The 27770-nt window shown below is 43.7% G+C and overlaps 1 protein-coding gene across 1 annotated transcript; it reads left to right on the forward strand.

Annotated features, from left to right (window-relative positions):
- Positions 1 to 3341: 3341 nt before the first annotated feature.
- LOC308512358 (melanoma antigen preferentially expressed in tumors-like) lies at positions 3342 to 6308 on the forward strand (the record flags this gene model as incomplete). The annotated part of the gene is made up of 4 exons (XM_081082128.1): positions 3342 to 3634; positions 4021 to 4552; positions 5109 to 5116; positions 5753 to 6308. 4 exons carry the CDS (start codon positions 3342 to 3344, stop codon positions 6306 to 6308), a joined length of 1389 nt encoding a protein of 462 aa, XP_080938254.1.
- Positions 6309 to 27770: the final 21462 nt, after the last annotated feature.

Raw genomic sequence — 27770 nt, forward strand, 5'->3', positions numbered from 1 at the left:
GGGCAGATGACCTGGGATCACAGTAGCAATTTTTTGACTGGAGAAGGCGGTTGCACAGGATGGCCCTTCTCATGGGCTCAGAGGCTACTGTGTCCTGTACATAAGTGAGTGCCATGATGAGAGCAGGTGGCAGGTGACCAGGATGTGGTGAAAACATCCCCCAAATTCATGTGTGGGTGCTGGGAGTCGGCGGAGCCTGTCCAATACTGGGCATGAAGTTCTCCTGCCCCCAGTGCCACAGCACATGCCCTGGGAAAGCAGGCTCCGTATGGGGGGGGGTGGTGGATAGAGGAGTATTTCTTGCTCATGAAGAAGGCATGTTCGCTCACACTTTGTTTCTAGGTCATTCTAAGTGGTCCCTCCTGCCTCCTTGTATCTCCTGGACACTGGAATCTCATAGAAGCTGCCTGAGCTTGGGCTCCTCCAATTTTCCAGTTTCTGCCTGGTGCATGTAATGTTTGTGTTAAAGAGAAAATCTCACCCCAGGTGGCACCACTCCGGCTTTAAGCCCATGATACCAAGTCTAGACTCAACTGCTGACCTCATTACAGTTTGAACCACTTCCAGAAACCTCATCAGCCAGTCTGGAATTTTCAGGTCAACACCACTGTGGTAATCTGTCACGTGGCCCCTCTGCCTGGAATATGAAAGTTGTTTGGGCATCACAATGCAGGGGGTACAGAAGAGCCTACAGAAAAGTTGCTCCTCTCTGCCTCTGTCTCTCTCTCTCTTGCCTCCCCCCCGCCCCCCCCGCCCTCTGGCTCTCTCTCTGTCTGTGTCTCCCTGGATTTCAAAAGATCCAATGTGTGACTCAGTACAGCATGGGGATATCCCAAACTATGGCAGATCCTTACATGCCAAGTACAGCTTCAAATCTTCTGAAGGGGAAGGTGTATCAGTGCACTGTGCTTAATCCTGAGAGAGGACATTTTCCCTCACAATCTGAGTGAGAGTTGTAGGCCTGGGCCCAGAAGGAGCTTTCTGAAGCCAAATTTGCATGGATTGTTCCCTGGGGTTGAGAAAACATTAGTTATTTATACAGACTTTGGCAGTCATGTTTAGGGCCCCGGGCCCTGGAATTTGGCTGGGAATAACCTGTTGCCTGTGAAAGGTTGGGATGTAGAATAGGATTCCTGAGCTAAAATGAATGCCCTTTATAGTAGCTCCTTGGTAAGGATACACAGGTATTTTGCCCCACATTTATTTTTTACTGTGCCTCCAAGATTCCAAAGAGCCACGACTCTCAGCCCTCAGTGGCTTTCAGAATTGTATAAGTCACATCCCAGGTTCAGCTGCCACACCCCTCCTCTGGCCTCACCACAACCCACATTTTCACATTTAATTTTCTCAAGCCAGGTTGCTGAGCTGATCTGGTTCTTCTGAGAGGAAACGCCCTTTACCTCCACAGAGGAAGGGTGACAGAATCTCCTGCCTATACGCCCCGTCAGCTTGGGTTTAAGGGATCCACCCAGTTTCCTACTTCACCACTAGCCTTTTAAGTTCTCAAGTTGATGCAGTCAGTGTCTTTGAGTTTCCCCAATGTTCACCTTGTCCTGGGTAATTCCCTTTGTCTCATTCCAAACGTGCAGCCCCTCCCTTCTCCTGATCAATCCCTAGATGTGATTTTGGCCTGACCTCCTCTCGGGAAGGCTTGCTCCTCAAAATCTGGAAGACCAGCTGTCCCTCTGTTCCCCTTTGAATGGGTACGGGATTTGCAATTGTAGGTAACATCAAGTCTCAGGGGCTGTTTGGTACTCAATACAGTTGCATTGAAATTCTTTCGCTCTTCAGACGATACACTGTCTCCCTAAAGGTGTGTTAACGGGAACATTAGGGAATTTTGATGTGGCACCAACACCCACATCAAGTCTACTTCCAGGCTGGTTTCCTTTTCTTTTCCTTTCATGAATGGACCTAGGGTTCAGTTGGAGGTGTGGAGAGTGCAAAACCCCATCAGGATTAAATGCCTGGAGATCCAGGGCTAAGGTTTTGCTCTCAGGTGGAAGTAGCCATTTCAGCTAGGACCTCAGAAGGAAGGTGTGGTCAGACGGGGCATAATGGCTTCTGAGGAGGCAGAGGAGGAAACAGAATCTAGAGCGTGAGAGTCAATGTCCAGCTCTGAGCACAGGGCTCCCTGCACCATGCTGCTCTGGTGAGTCAGGAGCCTAAGGCGGTCCCCAATGACCTGTAGGCCAAGAACCCAGAGATTTGTCCTTTCTTCCATACAAATGAGCAGACTTTGCCTTTGCCTCTGGATGCAGGTTTGCCTTATTCTAAAATGTTTTGATTTCTGTTTTGGTATTTGCCATTCATAGAGGTTCATAGGGTAAGTTTTTGCTGTGTCTGAAAGTCAAGTATTGCTAAGGAACCTATTGTAGGCCAAAGTGGCAAAATCCTTTTTGTAGTTTTTAGCGGCTGGGCTGTCTGTGTGAAAACAGGTCTTAATGAAAGTCTTTCATAACAGCCAATTGATGTTTAGAAAGAGAGGAAGGGAGTGGGCGGAGAGAGAGAGAGAAACATTGATGTGAGAAACATCCATCAGCTGGCTCCTGCCCACCCCCTACGGGGGTTAGGAATGGAGCCCTCAAGAGACCTTTGGCGGGCACGGGAGGAGGCTCAAGGCACTGAGCAACACTGACCAGGGCTTGCAGCCTCTCATTGAGAGGAGCCTTAGTGGTGACATGTGAGCCATCTGTTGTCATGGATAAAGTGGTCATTCTAATATTCAGAGAAGGGACACACAGTAAAATGTACATGTTGGAATTAATCGTTATTTTTCTCACCTCCAGCTCCCCCTTGCTTCAGGAAACGTTTGTGCTGCTTTTATATTCCTCATTTAAAAGCCTCAATGGTACCCATTGTGTGGGTGTTCCTTAATCTTCCCCATCTATTTTATTTCCTGGAAATTAGCAAGAGGCAGTCCTGGGCCACGGGCTGCTCCCTACTCCAGGCGTTTTCAGTCCTTCAGTGATCCTCAGAAACTTTTTTTCTGGAAAGGGTGGAATGATCTCTCTGGTTCCCAGTACTCACTGCACAGCAGAATTCCAGCTAGCCAGTGGGTAGAAGTGGGAGGTGTCCAGTTGTCATCTCACCCCTCCTTGGTGCCTGGTTCTTGTCCTGCCAGTGGCAGAGGAGAGGCAGGGCTGAGTGGCTTTGAGATTCTAAGCAGAAAACGGGGTTGGGGTAATTTGGGGGGCGCTCCAGTTGTTGCTGGAGGAGTGCCTTTGGCCCTCAGCTGGTCCCTCTGAAGGGAGAAGGGCCGGGTTTGCTCATGCTCAGCCTGACAAGATGCCTTGCTCCTGACTGTCTCCCATGATCTCTTTCATAGCAGCTTCATGGGGATGAGCCTCCCAGCTCCACGCAGACTCCTGGAACTGGCATGTCAGAGCCTGCTGCGGGATGAAGCCTCAGCCATCGCTGCTCTGGAGTGGCTTCCTATGGAGCTCTTCCCACCTCTGTTCATGGCAGCCTTCGCTGGGAAGCACAGCAGAGTCCTGAAGGCCATGGTGCAGGCTTGGCCCTTCCCCTGCCTCCCTCTGGGGGCCCTGATGAACCATCGGCAGCCTTACCAGGATATCTTGCAGGCTGTGCTCGAGGGACTCGATGTCCTGCCTGCCCAGGACACTCGACACAGGTATGGGGGATTCAGTTGCCTGGTAGCACCCTGGGGATCTGAGCAGTTACAGCTGGGATCCGGGAGTGTGCAGGGCCAAAGGGAGAACTGAGGCAGGCCTTGGAGCCACTGCTGGGGTCATTGTGGGAACAGGCTTCGGATATATACGGCTGGTGAAAATGCCGAGGGTGACCGAAGGGACACGAGCCCACTCCTTCCTGGTGGCACCTAAATGTACCAGGAATGGGGACCATGAAGGATCCCAGTAGCACCAGGAGCAGGTGATTCTGGGACATTGAGTCAAAAGTCCAGTCAGGTGTCTGGCCCAGCTGCCCAGATTCCTAGACTCATGGTCTTATTCCTTGTTATCATAATGCACCCCAGCATAACTCCTATTTTCTCCACAGGAGATGGAAACTGCAGGTGCTTAATTTACAGAAGAGAGTTCATCAGGAGTTCTGGATTGTGTGGGCCGGAACCAGAGCCCATCTGTGCTCACTGCTGGAGCCTGAGGCCCCGCAGCCCATGAGGAAGAGGGGGAAAGTGCGCAGCTTAACGGCCAGGCCAAGTCCACCCTTGGCCCCTGTGGAGCTGTTAGTAGACCTTTGCCTCAAGAAAGGTGTCCTTGATGAGTCCCTCAGCTACCTGATTAAGAAAATCAGCGAAAGGAGAGGTTTGCTGCACCTTTGCTGTAAGAAGCTGAAGGTTTTTGCGATGTCGAAGCAAAACACTAACATCCTGGATATGGTGCAGCTGGACTCTGTCCAGGATTTGGAGGTAAACTGTACCTGGAAGCTGTCCACCCTGAGGAAGTTCGCTCCTTACCTGGGCCAGATGGGCAATCTGCGCCGGTTCCGTCTCTCCCATGTCTTCACGTCTTCTCACACCACCTTGGAGGAGGAGGAGCAGTGTGTTAGCCTGGTCACCTCTCAGTTCCTCAGCCTGCCCCACCTCCAGGAGCTCAATTTGGATGATGTCTCCATCCTCAGAGGCCGCCTGGACGAGATCCTCAGGTGAGGGGTGGCGAGCTTTCCCTGACGACCAGATCGAGTCCCTTTCCATTTCAGTGCACAGTGATGGGCTCTCCTGTGTGCAGTCCCTCAGCAGTGCTAGAGTGCCTGAGCCACTAGATGGTCCACACAGTCAGTGTCTTGTTCACCGCTCTGTCACCTTGCATGTTGTCACATAACCCCCCAGACAAAGGTAGGACATATGCACTAGGACAGAGGCTACTAAAGGGACTCCTTGCTAGGAATTGGCGTAATGGAGGCTTCAGGCCAGGGGATGGTAGCTTTGGGCATCCTTGTAAGTGGTGTGGAAGGGAAGATGATGCAATAGAACCAAGTGAGGATTGCAATGACAAGGGGAAAGCCAATCAGAGGTGAGGTTTCAGGGGTTAAGTTCCGCACTTAGAGATTTGGCCATGGCAGCCTTTCACTCCAAAGCTGCCTCATTCACCTGTCTGCCAAGGGTTGCCATAGGCTCTTGCAAACAGAATGCGTGGTAAATGCAGGGTTCCTGAGGGAGTCATTACGAAATTGGATAGGTGGTTTGTAAACAGTGCAGTGATCTAAGTTCCTGGAGGGTGTCAGCTCTCGTTTGATGTTGCCTGACTGTGCCCAGGTTAGCCCTTTCTGCACAACTGCCAGAGGCCTCATTGGGCTAAGAGATGATGGTGACAGGGGTCTAGGCTGTGGCTGGAAGGAAGCCCGAGTTGCAGGCATTTCAGGACATGTCTCCAATACTAAAATGCACTGGTTGCCTCCTGCTTCAGACCCTGGGTCAGGCTCCTTTCTGAGCTCCTCCCATCTTTACCTCCCACCTTTATGTTCAGAACACCTGTGTGTTTGGGCTGGGCTGTATGATGTGCTCCACTTGACGGATGAGTAAATGGAGTGTGTGAGGTTTCATCCAGTTGAATCCATCACGGAGCAGATAACAGATGGGGAAAGATTCCACTCAAATTTGCTCTGACTTGAATGTCACTTTTCACTGTGCAACATCCTGGGTTTGATCATCATCCGGAACACTCTAGGCTTTGGTGACATGGGCCTCTTTACCCTGAAGGCCTGCATCATCCTCACCTGCCTCTGCCCACCAGGTCCATCCCCCACATGTAACTGTTCTATGTCTCCCCAGGTGCCTGAGGACCCCCTTGGCGACCCTGTCCATCACTAACTGCCTGCTTTTCGAAAGAGACTTGAGACATCTATCCCAGCAACTGAACGTCAGCCAGCTGAAAGGCCTGAGTTTCAGTGGGCTCAACCTGACCAATATCAGTTCTGGGTCACTCCGATTTCTTTTAGAGAGAGCCTCCCCCACTCTCCAGGACCTGGACTTGGATAAGTGTGGGATCATGGATGCCCAGTTCCTGGACATCCTGCCAGCCCTGAGCCACTGCTCCCAGCTCACAACCCTAAGTTTCTGTGAAAACCCCATCTCCATGATCGTCCTGGAGGACCTGCTTCGCCACATTGTTGGGCTGAGCAAGCTGAATTGCGTGATTTATGCGGCCCCCCTGGAGAGTTACGAGGAAAGGAGCGGCACCATCAACCTGGGCCGACTTGCCCAGATGCATGCCGTGCTGAAGCATATGCTGCAGGAGTTGGGGCGGCCCAGCATGGTCTGGCTCTGCGCTTACCCCTGTCCTCACTGTGGCTGTAGTACTTTCCTTGACCCAACTCCCATTCTGTGATCCTGTTGCTTGAGTGTCCAGCTGGGTGTACATCTCATAGGCTTTACTCTGGGCCCTTGGGCACTGAAACCCGGACATAAGTATACCGTACAGGAACACAGCAGCCAGTTTCAGACAAATACTCAGGGTGGGGGGAAATGCTGACAGGGGACTCAATGGTTTCTTTGGGGAGATTTGTCCTAAGGAGTTAGAAATATCCACCTGAATCTCTCAGGGGGAGAGACTGAGGTTTGGGTGGTAGATGCGGGGATTACCTTTGCTTGAATGGTTGTGAATAAATGTCAGTAATAAAGAGAACTGGATGTTAACCATCTGGTGTCCTCCATGACATGTTAACCCAACTCTCCCACCTGCAGTTACTGGCCAAGTAAGAAGGCATGAGCATCGTGATGTGCAGACACTAGGCTGGTTGAGGTTGGTCCCAGGAGATCACATCACCATTTATACTTTCTGGTTTGGTGGTTCTTTCTGGTGCACCGGTACCTACTCACTCACCTCTGTGACTGTTCAGTGGGTCAGCGCACACAAGGTGCGTCCACAGGGATTGGAAAAAGTGGCTTCCAGTGAGCACCACTGTGGTACAACTACTCTGGGGCCATCACAGGTAACTAGTCCAGTCCCTGGACTAAAACTCCTCCCCACTGGGAGCCTCCATCGCTGGCCTGTGGCCGCTCCATGGTAGGGCTTCCCTGTGCACCAGTCAGGCCCCTAGTACTGAAAGGGATATCAGCCTGCCAGGGACCCAGACCACTGGCCTCACAAGTCCAGGCCTGTCATTCCCCTGGATACATCCCCTTCTTGAATTCAAGTTCCTGTGGCCTGTAAACACATTTACATTCTTTTCAGCAAAATACTAAGCTGGCATAAACCCCTGCTTTGTTCTGTGTCCTGTCCTAAGAATACGACATCCTTTTGTAGAGGATGGTCTAATGTTCGAAGACTTTCCCCTCATGATCCTCCTTCCCATCAATCAAGGAGGTGGTAAAGCATCTCTGAGCCAGTGGCAGACCCCGGTTCTAAAGAGTGGACAACCTCAAGCCAGTTCCCGGAGAGCACTTAAGTGGACACAGGTGAAGGTCACACCGGGGAGATGGGGGTATGGAGGGCCACCCTGAGGGGCAATACAACCAAGTGAAAGGGAAATGTCCTAGTGTGCTGTTGGATCCCACAGTCAATGGACAGTTAGCTGCTCAGCATGGAACAGGCTCCCTGCCCACCTGCCACCTCATTCTGGCCCTAGGCTGTCTCAGTTTGCTCACTGAGTGGCCTGCCAGAGGACCACCTAGGGAGAAGGCCACACATCCAGGCCCGGGGCACGGCTCCATTTGCCTGTATGTCTCCCTAAATGTGAGGAAGTCAGTCCTGGTTTTTCTCCTTCTACTGCCTCTCATTCAGTGCCAGCCACTCATGTGCTTGCTGCTCTCTGCTGGGTGTCAGCAGCTTCCTAGCTTGTCACATACAGCACCTGGCCCTTCGTTCTCTTTTTATTGCCGTTCCTTTCTTTTTCTTCTACCTTCCACTCTTCTAGCTTGGGCCCATCAGCATATAAGCACATTTTTCTGTTTGTTAGTACAATTCTTATTGTTTTCAGAGAGGAAGGGAGAGGGAGAGATGGATAAAACATCAATAATGAGACAAAATCATTGGTTGGCTTTCTCCTGCACATCCACCTGGAGATCCAGGCGTAAACTCCAGCCCCTGCTCCAACTGAGAATTGAACTAAGTCCTCTTGGTTCATAGGCCTACTGAGCCACACTGGCCAGGCACAATCTGCTTCTTTTAGTAGGAAGAGAAAATGCCAAAGTCTCTGTAACCGTCGGTGAGCTCCCCACCCCCCATAAAAGGGGATAAGAGAACATGGGTCAGAAAATGTATATCTCTTACAGCAAACGCTCTCTTTCTCTTCCTCTCTATTATTCTCTCTCCCTCTCCCTCTCCCTGTCCCTCTGTCTGACATGCATCTTTTCTTCCCATCCCCACCTTGACAGGGAGTAGTGTCCATGATGGGAATCAGAACCTCTGGCATTTGAGGAAAATCATAAAAATTGGCAGGTTCTGAGGGAGGAAGGGCAAAGGCAAAGCATCCTGTGGTCAGGGTGTTAATTCCTCCACACATAGAGATCATGCCCATTGCCTTGTGGGGAGATTCACCTGTGGGGCCAACTTATGTAAAGCTCTTGTCAGCATGTCCTCCTCTGGAATTGCCCACTGTTATTAGCATTGATGGTATTTATTAACCACCAGATGCAAGATAAGGAAGAAAATAAAAGTCAGTGCACCCTGGCCAGTGTGTCTGGGCATTGTCCTGTGCACCAGAAAGTTTAGCCATTTGATTTCTGACCAGGGCACATGTCCAGGTTGCAGGTTAAGTCCCCAGGCATCCAACATTGTTTCCTTCTCACATGAATGCATGCTTCTGTGCCTGTCTCTCTCCATTCACCTCTCTCTAAAGAATCAATTTTAAAAACCCACCATATTAAGACACAACAAAAGAAAACTCATTGCTGCATGTTGCCTCTAAAACCAAGTGTCCTGCACTTGACGCTTTATTTGTTCTCGAGACCACAACTGAGAAATCCAGAAAAATTCTATATTGGAATCTGGACTTTTCCATCAAAATATTCAGAAAAGCATAGTATCAATGCAATGATGCTTAGATACCTTAGATAAAGACTGCATCTATGAAGATGGGCAGAGAAGAGACCTGGATAGGAGGTGACTGCTGGTGCACAGAGATCATGTACATGAAGGCCCTATGGGCAGAGTCTCTAGGGCATTAGAAAACAAGCATGGAGAGTAAGGCACACATAGTAGGTTCCTTACTACTAGAATGTACCCCAGAGTCCACCAATCTGCACAGCAGTCAGGTAGGCTGGATACAGGGCAGCTTGAGCACACGAATGTCAAAGGGAAGACTCTGAATAAAGAAGAGCCAAAACCTGGCCTGCTTGGCTCAGTGGATGAGTTTTGACACGTGAACCAGGAGGTCAGTATTCAATTCCCAGACTGGGACATGTCCCCGTTTTGGGCTCTTAGCCCAGTAGGTGTCTTATAGGAAGCAGCCAATCAAGGATTCTCTCTCACCATTGATGGTTCTAACTCTTTCTCCCTTTCCCTTCCTCTGTGAAATCAATGACAATAAATATGTCTAAAAGTATGTACATAGCTTAAGGTTTTGATACCCAGAATATCTGTTTAGAAATACAAGAAGTAGCCTTTTGTCATGGTCAGGATTTTTATGCTGTTCCTTCTTCCCCTTTAATCTTCCTTTCTAGTCCACTTCCCCATGGGATTGTATATAAAGTGATCTATTTCATGATGTGAAGTTTTGTATTGTTTGTCTAGTATTTCTCTACACCATAGTACGTTATCAGTACAAACCTACAGTGGTAAAATTAAGCTGAGTAAATTTGGCATCCAAATGGCTTTATTAGGTATTTCACCAATCCAGCAGCATTCCAGCTGGCAATGAAAAAGGGGCTCACTGAGCCATACCGACCAGGGTTTGTCCCACTACCATCCCCAAGTCTAACAAGATAGACATTAAAGTCCTTCAACAGTTGAGGTTCCAGCTTCCACAATTAATTTCCCATTCAGTATTCCAGTAAAAATAACTAAGAAACAAAACATTTTGGGGGAGATTTTTAAAATTGAAGTTGGAAAGCTTGTTGATAACTATACACTCAACAGTCCAACAGGTGAGTTTTTAAAAATTTTCCCAGTTGGGACATTTGTTGACATTCACTCATAAAAATACTGAGGCTTCAAGATAACTCGATGTGTGGAGAGCATATATTAAATGTCAAAAAGTTGAAGAGGAAGTGCATGAGCAGTTCTATAGAAAAATACATATCTCAATCGACGGGCACTTTTGTTTATTTAATTCAGAGGTATATTCAGGAAAGCTTGTTAAGTGGCAAATTCTGTTTCAGTCTTGTTATTCCCACTTCAGAAAGGTGCTGATGGCATTTCAATAAGCCAAAGGATGCTTACATTTAGATTTGTTCAAACATTTATATTATTCCATATGTAATTTTTCTTCCTACATATACTATTCCTTTAAAGATTGAGGACATACAAAATGCCACAGGAAGGAGGTGAACAATTGCTTTACAGCCTTGTTGGAGGTGCCTCAATTCTTTTTTCCAGTTAGGTTTTCCAAGAATACGTCATTTGATTACCTCCCCCGGACAACTGGAAACAGGGCAGCATGCCATGAAGAAGTAACACAACGCTTCATTTTGTATGCAGTTCACTTCAAAGACTTCATGCACTTGTGGCCAAAGACACCTTGGGAAATTTAGGGCCTAGAATTCACCTCACCATCCAAACACATTGCTTTTATGTGTTTGTAGTAAAATGAGACAAGAAATCCCATTTAGTGGAAAACTTTATTCTGAATATTTTAACAATACAGATATTCAATTTAAACATTAAAGTATATAGTTATTAAAATCAACACTTATAAAACAACCTTGAAGAATTCAAACTTTGCATTCTATGCAGAAATTTCACAAAGGGATCTAAAATTCTTGTTTCTTCCCCAAACCCACCATTTGCTTCTATTCATTCTTAAATAACAGAAGGCAATTTCTTTTCAAATAAATGCCTTCCATAACATAGCATTATTTTTAAGTTCAATTTCTATTTCATCTGTCACAGGGACTTCCCTCTTGGCAGCCCTTGAGAATCTCAATAAGCTGAGCTACTGCACTGCATGATTCACACTCTCTTGCATAGATGGTGAATCCTATGATCCCCACCAGCATCACACTCACGGCCTCTTAAAGAGATGTCCCATCGGCTGTTGCAGTAATTGTTATGCACACCCCCCCCCCATCATACCCATCTCCTGTGAGGCTGTAATAATCATCCCAGTGACTCCTTCCACCATAAGTCAGAGGAGGCCCTTGGGTTGGTGGTGCACCACCTGTGCATCCTGTAATGTCAGTGACCAAATAACAATACTTAAACATCTTAACGAATAATTTTATGTCAGTATGACATGAACCTAGTAAAGTCTTAAATAGTTGGCAAACCTATGCTTTTATACATCTGCGCTAAAAATATGTCAGTAAAGCTGAGGTAGACAAGGGAGCTTACAATTATTTAAAATACAGCTGAAGAATAATGTTTTGACTGAAATAATTGACTATGAATATATATGAAGGCACATTTTCTGAAAACGGGCTGGAATTCTGACCTTCCTATTATGCTTCATGCTGTCAAAAGCTCTTTCTGATTAAAAAATTATACAATACACCCCTGGCTGGTGTGCCTAAGTGGGTCGCGCACCGGTCTTGGCATTGCAGGATCCCTGGTTTGATTCCAGGTTAAGGGCATGAGCCTGGTTTGCAGGGTCCATCCCTGGCCCTGGTTGGGGATTATGCATGGGGAAACCAATCAAAGTATCTCTCTCACATTGATGTAGCTCTCTCTCAGCCCCACTCCCTCCGTCCACTCTCCCAAGATCAGCAGAGATATATCCTCAGGTGAGAAACAACAAAAAAGAAAATGTTGCACTTCATTTCTTTAATAAGGAAAATAAATGAGTATGATCCTTCACTCCTGAAAGATTTGGACTGTTCCAAATGAGCTACTAAGAAAAGAATACAAGACTTCCAAGATAATACAAAACACATACTGCATATAGTACTCCCTGGGGCAAATAAAAGTAAAATTCCAGTTAAACACAAGATGGCCTGTTAATTCCAATCCTGTCACTTACACGCAGTATATCTGGACACATACCACAGCTGTCATATGAACCTCTGTAAAAATAGGAAAAGGCAAATGGACAGAAGGCTTCAAGAGTCATTTCTCCAAACACGATACACAAACAGCTAACAAGCTCATGGAAAGAGGATCAAAATAATGGATAGTTAGGGAAATGCCAACCAAAACCTACGTGAGATACCACTTTATTCCTAAGTAGGTCCCAATGTTTGAAGAGGAAAATACCAGGGCTTGTTGGGAATTTAGAGCCACTGGAATCCTGTACACAAGGAACAGAAAGGGGACAAGGCGTGGCTGCTGTGGAAAATAATGGAAACTCCTACAACAAACATTTAACACTGAATTGCAATATGACTCCGAAATTCCACTCTAAATTTTGCACCCACAATAACTGGAGACTTCTATGAAATACTAGTCCAAAATGCTCACATCAGTCCTCTGGTGGAAAGGACCCCAACGGTTGAAGTGGTAAACGAGCTGTGTGCACTCACTAGAGCTGCAAGGGAATATTTAACCAGCCATAAAAGTGGCGGTGAACTGATTACTGCCATATGGATGACCCTTGGACACATTTATGGTAATGGACACAAGCCAGGCACAAAATGTCCTATCCTGTATCATTCTGATACTATGATCTGTGGAAAACAGGTGAATCAATACAGACAGAACCCTGGTTGGTTTTTCATAGAAGCTGGACTGAGGAAGAGAATGGTAGCGACTGCTTTACCTGGAGAGCTTTTATGTATGAGTGATAAAGATGTTTTGGACATACTCAGATACAGTTGTGACATAAGACTCTGAATATACTACATGCTACTTAGTTGGTCAATGGTAAATATTTAGTGTTATGATAGATGAAATTCACCTCAACAACAGACAGTGTATAGTATAGTTTAGGTGTCTTACGCTTTATTGCCCATTACCTATAACTAGTAGTGCAATCATCATCTCTTGGAGATATATGGTAATTTCTCCTGGAAGGGATTGTCTCTTTGCAAGGAATGCCTGCATAACTTCCTCTCCCACGTGACAGCGTTCCTGTAAATGACAAATACTTATGTGAGGATATCACATTGGAGAGCAATGTTTTATGGGAAAACAATAATTCAAAACAACACTTTATTTCCTCTTTCCACAACAATGTTTAAATTTACTCTTAGACTCTATTTAGGCTCATGCTTGTATGTGCTGTGATATGTTACTCTGGAATGTATTATCTTCTGACATCTTGTCCTCCCTGTACATCTTCCTTAATTTCTTAAATGACCATTGGTGGGAAAAACCTTTCCAATTCTGAACAAAGTGCAAGGAATTCCATGATGTCCACATACATATTTATCAGTGCCTACCTATAGCTTGACAAGCCTCTATCGACTTTTCTCCTTCTCTACTTTGCTCTGTTGCTCACAATCTCTTTTCGACATTACTAAAAACTTCCTAATTTTCCCGTTACACTCACTTCTTCATGCACGTTCCCCTAAGAACTAATAGTTATTTCGGTATGCAAGTATTGAATTATTAGCATTTAGGTTAAAACACTTTCATTGCTCCTGGATGCCCACAATATAGAGGCAAGTTATGTCCATTTACTTTCAAAATTGACTGTCTCACTTACCTTAGAACTTTTATGCTACGCTTTCAACTACATTTTGGACTCAGGAAAAGCCACATGTGCTAGTTGTGCACTTGCATCTATTCTAATACTGGCAAGATATCACCTGTGCATAGTAATATTTTATTGGGCCAGTACATGCCAAATTCATTACACATACAATTTTCTAATTTATCACCAATTTAGCATGGCTCTCTCCTACTGCTGACTACTTTAAATGTATAAACTTAGTTTTGGTAATGATGGCAATATAAATTTTACTGCCTTTAGCTGTACTACGAGCATTTAACAGCTCATGTGAAGAGCCCCAGATCTCCTTCAAAATATGAGAAATATTACATTTCCCATAAATATTACCATGTTTCAGTACTAATTCTTATCCAAAATGTCCACAAATGACCCTTTAATTTATGCGCTCACTAGCACATCCACAATTTAAATGGATAGGCTGTTTGTGTATATTCAACTGCAGAGGCATATTGTTCTTAACTACACTGATTCCCTCAATGGTTTCAACTTTCCAACATAATTAATAGTGAGAGACTCTATGTTACACTTTAAGACATCTTTGTACTGATATGAATGAGTCACGTTTGCCTTATTTTTTCACAACTATGTGCACTCTGTGATTTAGCAACTGGCAATGCCTGACTCTTTCAAGTGTGCCTTTCCACCCTCATTTTTTATTAAAAACAGACCTTATGAACCCACACATATCACTTTTCAGCCTGTTGACAAAATACTTATATTGTATTTATTAAGATGCGTTAATTTGGTTGTCATATTTCCTCAACAAGCATATGATTCTTGGAATCACAAAATATATCTTTATGGATATACCAGTGGCCCGGTGCATGAAATTCGTTCACAGGAGGGTGTGTCCCTCAACCTGGCCTGCACTGTCTCTAATCTGGGACCCCTTGGGGGATGTCTGACTGCCAGTTTATGAATTGAGCCAATCCAGAAGTCACATATCCCTCTTGAAATCCAGCACCACTGCCTCCTAACAGCTCGCCTGCCTGCCTGCCTGCCTGCCTGCCTGATCTCCACTAACCACTCTGCCTACTGGCCTGCTCACCCTCAACTGTCCTCCCACCTCCCAACCACGCTGCCCTTCTTGCCCCCAGCTATCAAACATGGAGAGACTGATGGATACCAAGGCATCCTCCTAAAGGGCCAACACACAAATTTCCCTGTGCTCTGGCAAAGGGAGGTTGAAGTGCACTGGAGCTGTGAGGGAAGAAGCCAGGACTAGGGACTCAGCGGATACAGCTCAGAAGATAGATACCCATGACTCCTGGGAGGAGTCATTCCCTCATGCAGAGGAGGACATCTTTCCCACACAGACATTTGCCTGTCTCGGAATAGGACAGTTGACACACCCGATTGTAAAAAACTTTGCTCTGAGGCAACTTAAGAGATTAAGAATGACAATTGGTCTCCAGTAGAAGCCACTGCCCCACCATGTTGAAAAAAATCTGTTGCCTGAGGATGACTGCCTACAGGGGCAATTCAAGTCAGAAGCCTATAAGTGTGTAGCCAGAGGTGGTCTCCTGAGGCTTTGAGTCTTTGCCTGACCTAATTAGTCAGAAACAGCCTGTAACACTGTCCTGCATGACAGGCTGAGAGGTGTAGAGCAGCGGTTCTCAACCTGTGGGTCGAGACCCCTTTGGCGGTCGGACGACACTTTCACGGGGGTTGCCTAAGACCAATCTGCATATCAGATATTTACATTACGATTCATACCAGTAGCAACATTACAGTTACGAAGTAGCAACGAAAATAATTTAATGATTGGGTCACAACATGAGGAAGGGTATTTAAAGGGCCAGAAGATTAAGAACCACTGATAGAGGATCTACATAACTCATCATCACAAACTCAAACAGAAAGCCAAAAGTAGCAAACAAACAAAAAACACCAAAATGAAAGAACTAGAGAATTCTCAGAAGAGAAAAATGAAGTAGAGATAAGAAATTTATCTGAATCAGAGTTCAGAGCAATCATGGTAAAAATGCTCAATAGCATGAAAAAAAATATAGTAGCTATGAAAAAAGAAAAGTTCTAGATAAAAAATATGACATAACACTAGTAAAGAACACACTGGAAGAAATACACATCATATTTGGGAAGCTGAGGATCAAATCAGTGAATTGTTAGTCAGAGAGAAAATATCACTCAATTAGGAAAACCAGAAAAAAAAAACAATTAATAAACAAGAGGACAGGTTAAAGGAACCGTGAGACTACCGGAAATGTAACAATATTAGAGTAGTGGGTGTGTCCAAAGAGGCAGAAAGGGAGAAAGGCATAGAGAAGGTGTTTGAAGAAACAATGGCAGAACACTTCCCTAACTTCTTAAAGGAAAATGTCACACAAGTGCAGGAACCACAGAGAACCACAAACAAGAAGAACTCAAACAGGCCCATTCCAGATGCATAATAATTAAAGTGCCAAAAATTAAAGAAAAAGAGATAATTGTCAAGGCAGCAAGAGAAAAGAAATGTGTTTCCTACAATAAAGTTCCAATGAGGGCTGACACCTGGTTTCTCATCAGAAACTCTACAGGCCAGAAGGGAATGACATGAAGTACTTAAGGTAATGGAATCAAGGATCTGAGACCAAGATTACTATATCCAATAAGGCCGTCATTCAAAATAGATGTTTAAAGAAAGAGCTTCCCAGACAAAGAATGGCTCAAGAATACAACACCACAAAGCCAGAATTACAAGAAATCCTAAAGGGACTGCTGTAATGATAAGAAGAAATGAGAGGGAAACCTAGGCATACAGAATTAAAATGGCAATAAATCAGTATCTATCAATAATAACCCTTAAAGTAAATGGACTAAATGCTCCAAACAAAAGGCGTTGGGTTGCAGAATGGATTCAAAAATATGACTGAACGATATGTTGTCATCAAGAGACCCACCTCAAAACAAAAGACTCACACAGAATGAGAGTGAATTTTGCATGCAAATGGAAAAGAAAAGAAAAGATAGACTAGAAATAAACATATTGACAAAACAGACTTTAACATGAAGGCCATCACAGGGGACAACAATCCTAAACAACTCACTAGATCAGACAGACTTAATCGACATCTTCAGAACAGTTCACCCCAAAGATACAGAATATACATTCTACTTAAATGTTCATGGGAGATTTTCAAAGATAGACCACTTGAGACTCAAGCAAAGTCTCTTCAAATTAAACAAGATGGAAGTCATATCAAGCATCTTCTCTGATTACAAAGGCATACTACTATATAATAAAGAGGTAATATGCAAATTATTCCTCACGCCCTGACAAGATGGCTGCCTATGACCTGGCTGTCAGGGGGTTTAGTGAGGGACAACCAAATGACTGAACAAGCAGGCTACATGGGGAGACCAGACTGGTGGGGGGGTTAATGAGCCATTACCAAACGACTGGACAGCAGGCTACATGGGGCGACCAGGCCAGTTGCGTCTTGGTGAGGGAAAACCAAACAACTGAACAGCAAGTTGTGTCGGGCAACCAGGCCTGCGGGTATATGAGGGGCAACCAGGCAGACAAGTGGGACGGTAGAATGAAACCAGCCCAGTAGGGGAGCAGTTGAATGTGCCAAGGCCAGCGGGTGATGGGGCAGTAAAAGGTGACCAAACTGGCAGGGAGAGAGTTAGGGTTGACCATACTGGCAGGGGCTTAGTTAGGGGTGTCCAGTCTGGCAGGCACTTAGTTGGGGGCGATTATGCCAGTAGTGTGTGTGTGTGTGGGGGGGGCAGTGAAAGGTGACTAGGCTGGTTAAGGGACAGTTGTCAGCGACCAGGCTAGTAGGTAGGGGGCAGTTGGAGGTGACCTGGTCGACCACAGGGCAGTTAGGGGAGACCAGGCCAGCTGGTAGGGCAGTTAGGGGTGATTAGAATAGCAAGTAGAGGCAGTGAGGGTCAATCAGGCTGTAGGGGCGGGGGTGGGGGGGCAGTTAGAGGTGACCAGGCAGGCAGACAGGCACTTCAGCAGTTAGGAGCCAGCAGTCCCGGATTGTAGAGGGTATAAGCTGGTCTGAAGGAACACCACCACCCCTCATGGAAGAATTTTGTGCACCGGGATTCTAATATTAGATATAACCTACAATAAAAATTAACAAAAATTCAAATACTTGCAGGCTAAATAATACGTTATTAAACAATGTTTGTGTTATCAAAAACATCAAAAAAGAAATGAAAAACATCCTGGAAAGAAATGACAATGAAAACACAACAATTCAAATTCAATGGTATATACTGAAAGCAGTTCTGAGAGAGAAGTTCATAGCATTACAGACACAAAAAAACAAATACAAAAAATAACTGGTAATAAATTATCTAACTCTACAACTTAAAGAATTAGAAAGAGAGCAACAAGAAAAGCCCAGACTGAGCAGAAGGAAGGAAATGGTAAAAATCACAGCAGAATTAAATAACATAGAAACCAAAAACAAAAAAAACAAACAAACAAAAAAATCACTACAAAATATCAATAAAATCAACAGCTGGTTCTTTGAAAGGATAAATAAGATTGATGAACTTCTTCCAGGCTTACCAGGAAGCACAGAGGACCCAAATCAACAATCAGAAATGAAAGAGGCAAAATAACAACTGACCCCAAAGAAATAAAAAGGGTTGTAAAAATACTATTCCAACAAACTGGTCACCTAGAACAAGTGGATGTATTCCTAGAAAAGTACAACCTTCTGAAACTCAATCAAGAAGAATAAAAAAGTCTGAATAGATGGATAAACAGAAGGTAATTGAAGCAGTCATTGAAAAACTTCCAGCAACCAAAGCCTTGGGCCAGACAGCTTCACAGGAGGTTTTACAAAGCATTCAAACTAAAACATATCCTCCTCACACTTTTCAAAAAACTTCAAGAGGAAGGAACAATTCCAAGCAATTTCTAGAAGCCAGCATTACCCTAATCCCAAAGCACATGTAGATACTGCAAAGAAAGAGAATTACAAGCCAATGTATCTCTGATGAACATAGATTCTAAAATCCTCAACAAAATCCTAGCAAATCAGAACCAGCATTACATCAGAAAGATCATACACCATGAGCACATGGATTTATTCTGGGCATGAAATGATGGTGCAACATCCTCAAATCAATACACATTATACATCAAATTGAGAGAGAAAAATAAAAAAAAAATCGAGAGATAAAAATAAGATAACCATATAAATTGAAGAAGAAAAAGAATTTGACAAAACCCAACACACTTTTTGGTAAAAAGTCTCAGCAAACTGGGACTGGAGGGATCATATCTCAATATAATACAAGCCTTATATGACAAACATACAGCCAACACCATACTCAACAGGCCAAAAAAAAACCAAGTCACCCAAGAACAGGAACAAGACAGGGATACCCACTGTCACCACTCCTGTTTGAGTGAGTACTGGAAGTGCTACCATATCAATCAGGCTGCTTGTGGCATGACCAAATTGAGGGATGACCAAAGGACTGGTTCGGGGACGGGCCGGCCAGACTGCACCCATGCACAAATTTGAGCACTAGGCCTCTGGTAGAGGATAACTGCCCAATAAATGGGGATTTTGTCTTATTCATAGTCATTATGCAGCATAGTGTGTAGGCTACTAAATATCACTTGAAAGAAGACACTTAGGAATATTGTGTACACAAACTACAATTTCTACTGCTTAGCACTTGAGAAACAACATCAACCATTCTTCAAAAATCAAATAAATGGACTTCTGAACTCAAGAAAAATCATGAGATGGAACTGGAGAGCATTATGCTAAGTGAAATAAGCCCATCAATGAAGGAAAAATACCACATGATCTCACTCATTCATGGATAATAGAGACCATTATAAACTTTTGAACAATAATAGAGACAGAGGCAGAGCTGCCTCAAACAGATTGTCAAACTGCAGCTTGAAAGCCGGGGAGGGTTGGGGGCAGGAGGGAGGGAGGTAAGAGATCAACCGAAGGACTTGTATGCATGCATATAAGCATAACGAATAGACATAAGACACTGGAGATTAGGGGAGGTCAGGGGATTGTCAAAGGCAGGTCGGTGCGGGGGGGAAGGACACATATGTAATACTCTTTGTAATACTTTAAGCAATAAAAAAATTAAAAAAAGAATCATTGGGAAAAAGAAAGAAAGATCAAGTAATTTGCTCTATCAAAAAAAAAAGACAGAAAAATCATGATACAAATCCAAATCTTGGCTGTCGACAAATCCTAAAAGATAAATGCAAAGTAAAAGGATCAATATGTATTGAACTCCTTCAGTGTTCCATAAAACAAGTTCTTCATTTAATAAATGAATTAGGTAATGTAGCAGAATACAAAATTAACACCCAGAAATCTATGGCTTTTTGATACACCAATAAAGAATTCACAGAAAAAGAAACAAACAAACAAAAACAACAATCCCATTTACAATTGCAACAAAAAAATGAAGATACCTAGGAATAAACTTAACTAAATAAGTAAAAGATCTGTACACTGAAAACTATAGGACATTGAAAAAAGAGGTAGAGGAAGACATAAACAAATGAAGAATATACCAAGTTCATGTAATAGTAGATTAAATCTCATTAAAATGGCCACGCTACCCAAAGCATTCTACAGATTTACTGTAATCCCAATTAAAATACCAATGACATATTTCTCAGACCTAGAAGAAAGTCTCCAGAAATTCGTATTCAATAAAAAATAAAAAGACCCGCAATAGTCCCAGTAATCTTAAGAAAGAAGAACAATGTTGGCCGTTCACAATTGCGATGTCAAGTTATATTTCAAAGCCACTGTTCTCAAGCTCGCTGGAACTGGCACAAGAATAGACGTGTACTAGTAGACCAATGGAACACACCTGAGATCATAGAAATAGACCTGAGCCTTTATGCCCAATTAATATTTGACAAAGGAGGCAAGAGCATACAATGGAGTCAAGACTGTCTTTTCAATACAGGAGGTTGGAGAAATTGGATAGATACATGCAAAATAATGAAACGAGACCACCGCCTCACACCATAGAGGAAAATAAACACAAAATGGACAAAGGACTTAATTGTAAGAGGGAAAACATAAAAATCTTGGAAGAATCCATAGGCAGAAAAATATGAGACATATTTCAAGAAGCTCTTTACCAATATAACTCCTAGGGTAATAGAAAATATGGAGAAAAGAAACAAATGGGACGACATCAAAATAAAAATCTTCTGCAGAGAAAAAGAAACCATCAGCAACACACAAACACAAAAAACACACACACACAAAAACCAAAAATAAAAAACCCAAACAAACCAAAACAAGAAAGCCCATGGCTTGGGAGAACATATTTTCCTATGTTATATCCAATAAGGGCCCAATCTCCAAAATTTATAGGGAACTCAGCCATCTAAAAAAAAAAGCAAGATAAACAATGCAATCAAAAAATGGACTTAAATAGATACTTTTGAAAAGTGCACATACAGAAGGCCAAGAGACATAAGAAAACATGCTAAAAATCCTTATTCTTCCTAGAGATGCAAATCAAAATAACAATGAGATACCATCTCACACTGGTAAGAATGGCTATCATCAACAAATCAACAAACGACAAGGGCTGAGGAAGATGTGGAGTAAAAGGAACCCATGTGCACTGCTCGTGGGAATGCAGTCTGGCAAAGCCACTGTGGAGAACAGTACGGAGTTTCCTCAAAAAATTAAAAAGCGACTGCCATTTGATCCAGTACTCCCACTACTAGGAGTCTTTCCCAAGAAATTAGAAACACCAATCAGAAAGCATATATGCACCCATATGTTCATAGCAGCACAATTTAGAATAGCTAAGATTCGGAAACAGACTATGTGCCCATCAGCTGATAAATGGATTAAAAATGGTGGGGTACATCTACACAACAGAATACTACACTGCTGTAAAAAGGAAAGAACTCTTCCCTTTCCAAAAAGCATGGAAGGACATGGACAGCATTATGGTAAGTGGAATAATCAGGCAGAGAAAGAAAAAATATTGCATTACCTCACTCATTTGTGGAATATAATGAACAACAGAAACTGATCAACAGAAATAGATCCAGAGACACAGAAGTATGGGACTGACTGTCAAAATTCAGAGGGAAGGCAGGAGGCTAGGGGAGGTAAGAAATCAACCAAAGGACTTGTATGCAGGCAAATAACCATAACCAAGGGACACAGACACTAGGGAGGCGAGGGCATGTGATGAGGGTGGGAGTGGCCAGGGAGAGCACAATGTGGGGAGAAGGAGACATATATAATGCTATATGTAATACTTGAAACAATAAAGAATATAAAAAGATGAGTTCCTAGAAATATACCTTTAACTATAGTACTTGGCTAACATACTAAAATTCCTCAATCTCCCAATAACTTCATGATGGTTGATCTTTTAGCCAAATCAATGTAACTTGAGTAAACATAGCTCAGGTCATTGTAATTGCTCCACATAAACTGTTTGGATGTCTGGACCTATTTTTTGGAAACAAATCTGAAGTCACATATTCCACCAAGATGCCTGGCACTGATGGGCAGCGACACAAACTAAACAGCCACTGGACACAGTTCCCACCTTAAGGAATCACTTGAGTTTTCTGGTTCCAAAAAGTTTTCCACATATTTATACACCATGGCCTACTTCCTGACATTTGAGATTCAACAAACATCCCTTGATCCCCTTAATTTTATGAATAGAAACACTATCTCCTACCAATACCACTTCTAAAAATAATTACCCCCTATATTTTTCCTCTTATCTTTTTTGTGCATGATTGTACTTATTTACATTTCCTTGCATGTTTGTTATTTTTACCATAGGAAATGAGTGTCCAATAAGTAGGGATTTTGTCTTATTCAGAATCATTGTGTAGGCTACAAAACATCACTTGAAAGAAGACACTTAGAAATAATATCTACACAAACTACATTTCTTCTGCTTAGAAACTAGGGAAACAACATCAACCATTGTTCATAAATCAAATAAATGGACTTCTGAACTCAAGACAAATCATGAGGCAAATCCCACTCTTGGCTGTTGACAAACCCTAAAAGATAAAGGTAAAGTAAAAGGGTCAATATGTACCGACCCCCTTCAATGTATCATAAAACAGGCTCTCCAAATAAAGGACAGGGACATAAGTGAGTTATGTACTAAAAGTCATTGAAGATCAACAACTTAATATATGGTATAACGAGTATACACACAAATTAACTTAAATATAAGATCAAAAGTGTAGCCAAAGCACAAACTTGATTATTGACATAGAAATCTGCATATGTTACCTTGTCCCAGGGAAAAGTGATTCTTAATAAATCCAAAAGAACGTAGCTTAAAGTAATGGTATAATATGTTGGAAATATCTCAAAATATAACAGAACCAAAGAAAATATGTACCCCAAACTATCGTAAGTGTTACCCTCCACGTCCTGCATGGTTCAGGGTTCGGGTCTGGAAGAGGAGCCACACAACAAATGAAAAAGAAAAGACACGAGATAATTTGGGAATATTGGGGGACCAGGCGAGCGAGTCCAACTCAAGAGGAAGGACTTCCACTGTGCTCAGGCCTCACCAAACTTTTTATAGTGAGAGGTAAACAAGGTAGTGGTTACCAAAATTACACTTTTCATGTGAGTTTCACTTGTTCACACCTTGGTTATACTTCTTTCACTTCCTCAGCCCATTAGATTCCCAGATAAGATCTAGGGAGTGTTATAAGGTCAAGCCTAATTATGCTAAGAGGACTGTGCCCTCTAAGCTAGGACTTGCTTGTGACTTTGCCAGCAGGTCAGTCCAAGGCTTAACCCTATATCAGTTTCCCACACCAAACGATGCCCAAATGGTGTGACTTTCAGGGTAATATTAAGGAATACTTGTGCAACGAGCACTGACAACTTTGAAGGATATGGGACACACTTACATTGGCTAGACTTTAAGATTAAAAAGAAATAAGACTATTTCCCTCACTAGTACATTAAAGACTCATTGAAAGGAACTCTTATCCACTACTTTAAAATAAATCAGGATATATATATTTTACAAAAATCAGTCTTGTTGCATGATTCAAAAATAATTAACCAGAGAAAAGTTAGTTAGGGGCGGGAAGGTCAATTAGTTATGGCACACCCAATGTCCTAACTCACATCAGTTCCTGTCTTGAAGAACTAAATACCTAGCCCGCCTGCTGTGACTCTGTGATGGTTGACCATCCAATTGTGAGCCTGGAGGTCACTGTCCTATTCCTGGTCAAAGAACAAGCCCAAGCCTCTTGCTCAATCCCCAGTGGGGGACAAGGAGATGGCAGCCGTTCAGTGATTCTCTCTCATCATTCATGTTTTTTTTTCTCTCTCCCTCTCCCTTGCTCTATGAAATCAATACAAATACTTTTTTAAAAAGGTATACCAACTTGAGGGTAAAGGGACTACACATACCATATTTTCAAGACCCTTTTTAATGCTATGGAAATGTTAGCATCAATTGTAATAGCTTCTTACCAACAGTGACCTGATTTCTGCTGATATTATATGTCTGGGGTGCACAGGCTGTTCTAAATTACAAAGTGCTTTGAAGGCTTAAAGCCCGATTCCATTTGTATGCATATCCTAAGTAACAAAGCTTAATGTACTATTTTGCTACACAAAACGGACATTTCAACATCCTTCCAACCCCACAGTCCAGCACTTTTGTGAAAAAATAAAAGAAAAGAAAAGGATAGTGATGGCTAAATAATCATGGCTCATATGGCATTATCAAACTTTAAAAACAAGAAGATGGAAACCTGGAAATACTATTACTTGAACCACAGTGCTAGAATTTTATTAAAAGACTAAACATATGTCTGTGTGTATATCATCTCTTAGCACCCATCCATTCACTGTCTTGCATACATCATCTCTTCACCCATTATCTGTCCTGGGTGCCAACCACCATGCATCACCCACCTGCCATCCTCTATCATGCCTCGTCTACCTCTCCCGCGTCAGTTGTTAAGATTAGTAATCCTGAGCCACTTTGTGGGTGCTGTGAGTTTCCCTTTTCACCCGGGCATCACAGTCCTCCATTTTAGACCGTCTACTTTTCCCCTCCCAGGGGCTGTAGAAAGGGTTAAAGAGAATAAAACAGGGGAGAGAAAACCTTATTTTGCTTAGCAGATATCTTGCAGAAGCTTGCAGCCTTGAGCACAGCATAGCCCAGATAACCAGAAGACACCTGGCATGGGAGGACCCAAGGACAGACCAGACCCTCATGTCAGCAGAGCGGCTTGCAGCCAGCAAAATAAATAAAAACTCTCTCTCTCTGCTCTCATGACTGATGACTTTCTCTGTCTCAACCCACCAGCACCCAGGTGTCCAGAATAAAATCTCTTTTGATACATCTTGTACCCCCAGACGTTCTACCTCACACAGGAACAGCACTCATGGACAAGATGAGGGTGTGCCTTTCAGCAGAGGATCCCCTACCAACAGCCATGTCCTGGCAGAATCCCTGTCTGGAACAGAGGACATCCGCTTCCCAGTACCTTCGGAGCTTAAGCACAAGCAGAGGGCCCACAGGAGGAATATCACAGCCACCTGCATGTGGTGGTGAGAGGAGGCCACAGGGCCCAAGCCTCCAAGACATCCCAGGGCATGGTGTTTTCCCAGTCTCAGGGGGGCTGTTGCTCTGAAGCTCCTGGCAGGGTGGTGCTGCAATGTCAGTTCCTGTTGCTACATACTTTGACCCTCAGTCTGGGGCAGGGAAGGGCCTGGCATGGTGAATATGAAAGATGACCATCATGCCTGCGGGAGGGATGAGCAAGGAGCAGAGGAACAGTAGAAAGCTGGGGGCCTCCTTGTTATTGCAGAAGCAGTGAGCAGATCTCCCTTTATTAAAGTCAACACCACCACTCTGAAAACTAAAACTGGGGCTCTGTACCATAAGGACCTCCTCAGGCAGGAAGCTGGGTGTCCAGCCCCTTTCAAGCCACTTCTCAGCTCTACACCTGTGTTGTGGCCCTGCAGCCTCTCAATCTCTTTTCCCCTGAGACATTGGTGCATTGGGATTTTCTGTCACTTTTAGGTGCCTGGAGAATTTTTCAATGGTGGTTTTATTATATTTAAGCAGCATGATGTATCTGTGTGTTTTGTTTTTGCTAATCCACATTACAGGAACTTTTCCACTGTTGACCTATTTCAACATGAGGGGGGAAGGGGAGGGGCAGTGGGAGGGGAAGGGGAGGGGGAGAGGGAGAGGGAAAATGGGAGGAGGAGGGAGGAGGGGGAGAGGGAAAGGGCAAGGGAGAGGGAGAGGGCAAGGGAGAAGGAGAGGGAGAGGAAGGGGGGAGGAAATGAGAGGGAGAGGGAAGGAACCATCCATTGGTTAACTACAAGCCAGGAATATTCCCTTGACCTGGAATGAAATCTGGGATCCCGCAGTGCCAAGGCTGGTGCTCAACCGACTTAGGCACAGCAGCCAAGAGATAATTTAACACTTTTAATCAGAAGGAGCATTGGACAGCGTGAACCATAGAAATAATATGAAGGTCAGAATTTCAGCCCATTTCCAGAGAATGTGCCTTCATATTCATTCATAATCTATTATTTAAGTTAAAACATTATTCTTCAGCTGTATTTTAAATAAATGTAAGCTCCCTTGTCTACCTCAGCCTCATTGATACCTTTTTAGCTCAGGCAGATAAAAGCATAGGTGTTCAAAATAGTTAAGACTTTACTAGTGTCATGTCATACTGACATAAAATTATACATAAAGAGGTTCAAGTATTGTTATTTGGTCCCTGACTTTACAGAAGGCTCAGTTGGAGCACCACCAGCACGAGGGCCCCCTCTGACTTATGGTGGTCCAGTCCCTTTGATGATTATTACAGCCACACAGGAAATGGGTATGATGGGGGCACGGCAATTACTGCAACAGCCGATGGGACACCCCTGTGAGAGGTCCTGAGTGTGGTGCTGGCGGTGATCACAGGATACACCATGTACGCAACGGAGAGTGAATCATGCAGTATAGTAGCTCACCTGATTGGGCACTCAGGGAGTCAGAGGGGAAGCCCCTGTGACAGAAGAATTAGACACTGAAATTAAAAATGATCAGGTACAGACAACATTTTATTGTAAAGAATTTGGCTTCTGTTATTTAAGAATGACAAAAAGCAAATGGTAGGTTTGAGGGAGGCATCAAGAATTGTAGGTACCCTTATGAAATTTCAGGATTAGAGGCAAGGTTTGAATTATTCAAGGTTGTTTCATAAGTGCTGATTTAAATTACAATATACTTAAATATTTAACTTTTACATATTGTATTGTTAAAATATTCAGAATATAAGCACAAGCAAAAGACCAACAGAGGGAAGACACTGGGAGTGGGCGACAAGAACAAGAGACTAGGGATAGAGGAAGCCCGGGGGAGGTCAGTAGAAAAAAAGAAAGAGACACATATATTACCTTTGTAAAACCTTCAACACTAACATTACCAAAAATTTTCAGAAGAAAGTGTTCTACAACATGGGACTTCTTGTCTGATTTTACTACAAACACATAAAAGCAATCTGTTTGGATGGTGAGTTATATTCATGGCCCTAAATTTCCCAGGGTGTCTATGACCATATGTGCATGAAGTCTTTGAAGTGAACTGCATACAAAATGAAGCAGTGTGTTATTTCGTCATGGCATGCTGCCCTGTTTTCCAGTTAGGGAGGGTAAACAAATGAGGTATTCTCCTTGGAAAACCTAAATGGATAAACGGATTGAAGAACCTCTGACAAGGCTGCAAAACAAGGATTCCTCCAGCTCTGTGGCCCACACTTTGCACCCTAAGATACTGATAAGGAGCAGGCCGATCCCACTGGCCCCAGGAGGAAGAGGAGACCTTGGGAAATAGGAGATGGTGGTGAGCAGCAACAGGGCAATGTGGCGTGGCAGCACAGCAGCCTAGGCCTCAGCATGAGGAAGATTCACAGACACCTGTGGAAAGGAGTATAGGAAGAACATGTCATGCCAGCCCCTGTTGAGAGGTAGGTGGCAAGGCCTGAAGGTGCTGTGAGCATCCTAGAGGGAGAGTTCAGAGGAGTGGCTCAAGGAATCTGCTTTGACTCTGAGTTACAGTGGACATGC

This window comes from Myotis nattereri, assembly GCF_964212035.1.
Source record: "Myotis nattereri genome assembly, chromosome: Y".
Lineage (NCBI taxonomy): Eukaryota > Metazoa > Chordata > Mammalia > Chiroptera > Vespertilionidae > Myotis > Myotis nattereri.